At 41.3% G+C, this 6964-nt stretch overlaps 1 protein-coding gene across 3 annotated transcripts in view; it reads left to right on the top strand.

The window, feature by feature from the left end:
* Positions 1-844: 844 nt before the first annotated feature.
* Positions 845-6964, top strand: part of LOC123970017 (serine hydrolase-like protein) — an 11695-nt gene continuing 5575 nt past the window's right edge. The window contains exons 1-3 of one of the 3 annotated variants that reach the window (XM_046047863.1): positions 845-925; positions 1018-1087; positions 2349-2492. In XM_046047863.1, coding sequence (XP_045903819.1) covers positions 1030-1087; positions 2349-2492 — 202 coding nt within the window. In that variant the 5' untranslated portion in view covers positions 845-925; positions 1018-1029. The other 2 variants (XM_046047864.1, XM_046047865.1) reach the window with 2 other exon arrangements.

Raw genomic sequence — 6964 nt, 5'->3', positions numbered from 1 at the left:
GTTCATAACATCTAAGGCTAAATGTAGCTCTTAACTGGCTGAGTTAGATGGTGATTAACACTAAACATTAGACATTTCGACCATAAATTGGTGCAGAAAATGTCTCCAGAATGCAGGAAATTAAATGTTTAATGCTCAAAATCTTCTAGGGGAGGACCCCCAGACCCCCCAATTGTGTATTCATCAATGAATATTTCTTTACATACTTTTAAAATATCTTCTAGTCTGGATCTTGTGACCCCAATATTGTGGATTGTCACGTCTCCTATGCTAAGTGTTTTGTCACAACTCTAATCTGAACCCTAAAATGTCCCCACCACTTTTCAACACAAAGTGACGCCCTTTCCCACCTGTAACTGTCATTGGCTGTTAAAGTCTTTGCGTTGTAACCTAAGCAGTCCTTCAGAATGCGCTCTATTACATGTACATGCATCCTGTATGTATTAGTGAGTGTAGTGGTGCTCATGGGACGTCATGCTGGGACGGGTGAGTATGAGGCTGGGAGGGAAAAATCACAGTATACTCACTAGAAAAAAATAGACTACACCACTGGTCATTACACATTTCTTTTACTGTATTAAAATACCACTTATGTGTCTTTTTATATTCTCTTGTAAGTATTTTATTATTTCATGCCCTGACACTATGTTTCCTCCTCTTGTTCTTATGTACAGTTTGATATAATTTGACGGTGTATGAAAGTTGATCGAGGACTGCGAAGCTCGTTACAGTAAAAACCATCAGGCCCTCTGCTGGTTAACAGCTGTCACGTAGAAGGTAAGCCCCGCCTCTTCTTAATTTTCATTGGTCTAGAATGCAAATCCAGATACCCGTTTATCCAATAGCATCTTGAGCTTGCGTCACCTGGTTTTTCAACACCCGGAAAACGGCAGTGAGCGTGAAAAAGGGCTGTAAAAGTGTTCAGGTTAGAAGTTGGCGACAAGTTTATTTGTGCTGCCAAAATGTTTACTTAACGTTACTTTTCTAGGTTTTAATTACAGCGTTTGTTCAGCATAGGTGTTCCCCAACATGATGCGAGCTCTGAAAGGCGTCAGACACCTGCACACCGGTACAATGAAACAAGCAGGTAACTTAACTAAGTTATATCTGTGAAGGCTCACAGTCAGTCAGGCATGTCAGTTATCCAACGAAGGTTAAAGTCAAGGGCAAATGTTGCCTACTTGAAGATACTCGAAGAAACTGAAGGAGGGTGAAGAAGCCTCAAGAGGTCGCCGTCCAGTTGCTCTTTGTTTGACTCTTCCTTGGTTAATTAGTTTATCTGTCGGTATGTTTGTTCAGATGTCATTACTGTTGTGCTCAAAACACGGGGAAAGTAGTGAAATAATCGTGTTTACATGTCATTAGAAGATATTGCTCGTAGTTTTTTAAGTGCTTGTGTGTATGAGCTACAGACTGTACAACAAATATCTGTACATAGTAGGTTAATGTTTGTTTACATTTTCGAGCTTGTTCCTGTTTTTTGCTGTATGTATGTCATCAGCTACTGATGTCAAATAGCCCCGGTCAGATTGACTGAAAACAAAACGCGAATCTGCGTTTGCGTTCTGCAGAAAGTAAATCAACAATTTTCATTTTCGATTAATGGTTGAAGTCATCTCTGAAACAAGAAATGCTGAACATCTGTTGGTTCCAGGTTCTCACATTGGGAAGGTCTGCTTTTCTGCCTTATGTCAATGTCAATTGAATATCTTTGGGTTTGGGACAAAACAATTTGAGGATGTCATTCTCAGCTCCCAGAACCTGTGATGGGTATTTTTCACTATTTTTATATTGTAGGAACTAAACAATTAATCAATTAATAGCATAAATAAACGTAAAAATAATTGTTAGCTGCAGCACTAATACAGGAATCCAAAATTCATATTTTAGTGCTTATGTCTGTCACAATTTCTGAGAGATCAAGGTGAAGTTGTCAGATTGCTTATTTTGTTCCTCTAAAAGCCACAACACATTTAATTTATAATTATATAATACAGAGAAGTAAATCCTCTAGTTTAACAAGCTAGAAATTCTTTTTTGATTAGTGATTACAACCTAATCACATTATACAACCCTGTGTTGTAAAATGATGGAATAAATCTACCTTGTAAAACTCGGTTATTAAAATAGTTGACAGCTAACTGTTTAATCAGCTCAGTTGTTTCAGCAGAAGAAATTCCTTCATGCAAACACACCTTTTCCCTGCTAATATTGTTCACGAAGCTTTCCCAGAAGTAAGTTACATGTGGCACAGAGTCTCTTCTTTCTGTTACCATACCACTGGTTAGACAAAAACTAATACAGGCTTTCATTAGTATTACTAAACCTCAGCATTGTTGTGTGTCCAGTTTCAGAGCTCTCCATACCGGTCCCATGGGGAGAGATCAGAGGTAAAGTCTGGGGTCCTGATCACGGTCATCCTGTGCTGTGCCTGCACGGCTGGGCTGACAACTGTGGTACATTCAACACCTTCATTCCCCTTCTACCCAAAGGTAATTGTTGTTGTAGTAAACTCATGTAAAAATGAACACGGCTCTTGGGCACCCATTTTAACTCCTCCTCTATAGTTTAAATTAAATCTCTAAGGTTTTCCACAAGCCTACTTCAAAAAGCAAAAATCTAAACCTTTAAACCAGTGGTCGGCAATAGGCGGCCAGATTACTATGATAGCAGGGGGGAAAAAAAAAAAAATTGACTCCAGTCATGACAGCTACAGTTACTTTCACCATCACTTCCTCTTAAGTGATTGTGCCTCTAAAATAAAAGCACGAGAACGTCTTTTTGCAGCAAAGCTTTATGTCGAGTTTATTAAGAGCTTTTACTTTGAAGAGTTCTGAACAACATTCAAAAGAGTCTCTGGCCTGCTTGACCCACCTCTGAAAAAGACGTCAGTAAATGTGTGATTGGATTCCCCTGAATTTTCTCAGGGAAATGAAAATAAGTGTCCATAGGTTTATGAATGCGAACCTATGAACCTTGTGCAAAAGTGTCCTCCATTTGTAGTAAGTTGGAATTGATCTTACAACCTACCTAACGGGAGTCCCGCACAGTACAGACAGAGCTAAACATGCATATAACGGCTTGTAAAAAAAACTTTGCTCGATGCCAGACTTATTTGCACACCCAAAAAAAATGGCTCTTGCCATACTTTAAAAACTTTTATGATCTTAGTGCTACGCGAATGCGGCCTATCGATAGCACTAGCCTGTACTGCAGTGACTGGAGTTATAGCTAATGCTAATTAGCAACAAGATGCCCCCCTTCTCCACGGACAACTTCTACAAACTTCTACAGAAAATTGCAGTGCTGGAAACCAAGATCCACAGGTTAGAAGTGAATGTGGAAGTGAATGGACTATGCAGGAATGACACCACTTTACCGTGGACCCAAAACAGTGGACAAGACCATGCTAACACACGGCTAATTAGCATCAACAAGACTACCAAGAAGCAGGAGGCCTGTGTTCTGGGTAATAAATCTGAAAGTGGGAGTCCTCCCTGGAACACTCTTGGTGCAAAGCCTAAGAGTAAATAATTTCCTGGGGAAATGGGAGGACGAGTAACAGGCAGAACCCAGCGCCCTGAGATTTGTGATGCGACTGGCTGGCCTGCATTATCATCCAGGCAGAGCGCCTCTTCAACCCCTTTTCTTGGTAGGACACAGCCATGGACAGCTGCGAAAGGGAGAGTTGGCAACAAACCTCCCCAACAACTGAGTGTGCAACAGCAGAACAGATTTTCACCACTATTGCAGGACCCTGGATCTCCGACTGATGACCTGGATAACCTCCCGTCCTCACACAGAAGGGTAAGGACTGAGAGTAAATCAGAAAGTAAAAGGCTGCAGGGAAAGCTAACGACTGGGCCTCAAACCCTGATTGTGGGTGACTCTGCTGTAAACGATGTAAGAAGCATGTGCAATAAGAACACCAAAATACTATGCTTTCCGAAGGATTCGGTGTCTGACTTGGCAGAAAGAATCCTGCATATCGTGGCTGAATATCCTACTGTGAAAAACATCATACTGCACATCGGGGCCAATGATGTTGTGAAGCAACAGTCTGAAGTGTTGAAAGAGGACTTTAATAATCTGTTGAACACAGTCAGCTCTTTGAATGATGGGGTGTTTATCAGTGGCCCTATACCGCCAATCCAGAGAGGAGCTGAGAGATTCAGCAGATTGATGGCATTGGAACACGTGGCTTTCAACGGCATGTCCTGTCCATTCAGTGCATTTCATCGAAAACTTTTACTTTCTGTGGGACTGCAGACATCTTTTTTAAGGCAGATGGACTTTGCCTTAACAAGTCAGGAGTAAAATTGTTAAGCTCCAACCTGTTTTACTTTCTGCGTCACTCATCTGTTCCCTCTGACAAGGACAAGAGACAAGAGGAATCTAAACAAGAAGAAGACATAACACAACATGCCAGAAACCTTGAAGAAGAGCCACCTCAGCCCCCGCCGAAAGAGAGCTCTGATCACGGGAAATAACTGAGCCAAGAGGTTGACCCTCCACCTTCCTCACTGAAAACCAACAGTGAGGATTCACCATCTCTACCCCCCAATCCCCATCTAGGACACCCTTATCTCCAGACACCCTTTCTCCCCTCTCCCCCCTGTTGGACTTCACTGATCACATGGAAGACCTGGTTAGAGCTGGGACAAAATTTACTCCCCTCACCATCCACCTCCACCACTGGTTCTAAGTCCTCCAGGTTTGACACATGTGTCACAAATACAGCGCCCAACCCGTCCTCCCGCTCCACAATGGCGAAAAAGCCCAGTAAGCTCTGTCTGATATGTGCTGGATCCAGGCTACAAGGAAAATAGCACTCATGACTCTTCCCAGGACAAGCCCGGTGTGCTGGTAGTCTTCTCCATCCCTTTCTTGACAGTTAACAGAAAAAGCATGGTGAATGTGTTAAGAAACAGGAAGCACTCAACATATCCTGCAAATTTAGTATTAATTCCTCGTCAGCCGCAGTCTGTCGAAGAAAGTGGGCCAGATAATGTTTTTAACACACTAAAATTAGCTTTGTTAAACGTTAGGTCTTTGGCAGGAAAAACATTTTTAATCAATGATTTTATAATTACTCACAATCTTAATTTCATGTTTTTAACTGAAACTTGGTTGGACCAAGATAACAGTGCAGCTGTCCTTATCGAGTCTACCCCTCCCAACTTCAGTTTTATGAGTGAAGCTAGAGTGCATAAGAGAGGAGGTGGAGTTGCCATTTTGTTTAATGACTCCCTCCAATGCAAAAAGATGTCTTATGGGAATTTTGCTTCTTTTGAATATGTGGCTCTTCAGCTGAATTCCTCTTCTCGAGCTATTTTTCTAAATATCTACAGGCCCCCTAAATATTGTGCAAACTTTTTTGATGACTTTGGTGAACTGCTGTCTATAATCTGTATTGACTTTGACTGTGTAGTTATTGTTGGTGATTTTAACATCCATGTTGACAACCCCCAGGACAGAGGTACTAAAGAACTGTGTTGTGTTCTTGATAATTATGGACTAAGAGTAAGGGGCGCACTTTGGACTTGGTCATCTCCAAGGGTCTGGACATTTCCAAGGTTGTGGTGACTGATGTTGCTCTCTGATCATTCCTGTGTTTTCTTTGAGAGTGCTATCTGTGTGCACACAAATGTACAAACAGAGGTAATCACAAAACAGCATATCACTGAAAACAGTGATCGTGAAAAATTTATTGAGGCTTTCTCCTCAACAACCGCCCTCTCACGGGTCTCAGTCAATGAGCTTGTAGATAATTACACTTCTAAAATTACAAATGTTATTGATGCCATTGCACCAGCCAAGGTGAAGGTGGTCTCTGGTAAGAGAAGATCTCCATGGAGAAGTACCACGCTGGTTAGAACTCAAAAAAGAGAGTGTCGAAAAGCTGAACGCAGGTGGCGGAAAACAAATCTCCAGGTTCATTATGACATCTATAAAGAGAGACTTCACATTTATAATTTAGAACTGAGAAATGCAAGGCGGTCCTTCTTCTCTGACATCATCACCAAAAACACTAATAATGCATGTGCCCTGTCGACAGGCTAACCAACCCTCCTGTGTCTGTAGCCTCTGACCTTCTATCCACCAGGGCCTGCAATGAATTTGCCTCCTTCTTCACAGACAAAATTCAAACAATTAGACAAGCAATCAGTGCCTCCATGCCAGTAACAGGATATGTCTTGTCCCTATGTCCACTCAAAAACAATTTATATAGCACGAGACAATTTGATTCTATTAACCATAAAAACCTGGAGGACATAATACAACATCTGAAATCCTCCTCATGCTGCCTTGATATTCTGCCAACGGGTTTTTTCAAAAATGTTTCTAAATGCATGGCCTCAGATCTACTACAAACATGTCTCTCCTCTCAGGTTTTTTCCCACAGGCCCTGAAAACTGCAGTCATTAAGCCACTCTTAAAAAAAGAGCAATCTAGAAAGGTCACTAATGAGCAATTATAGGCCCATATCAAATCTCCCATTTTTAAGTACAATCATTGAAAAGGCTGTTTTTCAACAGCTTAGTGCTTTCTTGGCACTAAATAACTGTTTTGATGTCTTCCAGTCAGGTTTTCGACCACACCACAGCACTGAGACGGTTCTTGTTAAGGTCTTCAATGACATCCATTTAAACACTGACAGTGGCAGAATTTCAGTCTTAGTATTGGATCTCAGTGCTGCATTCGACACAGTCGACCACAACATATTACTAGACAGACTTGGAAACTGGGTTGGACTTTCTGGCACAGTACTAAAATGGTTTGAATCCTACTTAAAGGACAGGGACTACTTTGTGTCTATAGGTAATTACACATCTGAGCTGACAAAAATGACATGTGGAGTTCCTCAAGGCTCCATTCTGGGACCTCTTTTGTTTAACATTTACATGTTTCCACTGGCTCAGATTATGAAAAACAACAAAATATGTTACCATAATTATGCAGA

This window comes from Micropterus dolomieu, linkage group LG04 (assembly GCF_021292245.1).
Source record: "Micropterus dolomieu isolate WLL.071019.BEF.003 ecotype Adirondacks linkage group LG04, ASM2129224v1, whole genome shotgun sequence".
Classification (NCBI taxonomy): Eukaryota; Metazoa; Chordata; class Actinopteri; order Centrarchiformes; family Centrarchidae; genus Micropterus; species Micropterus dolomieu.
The sequence above is the reverse complement of the archived record's forward strand: the minus strand, read 5'-3'. Positions and strand labels throughout refer to the sequence as shown.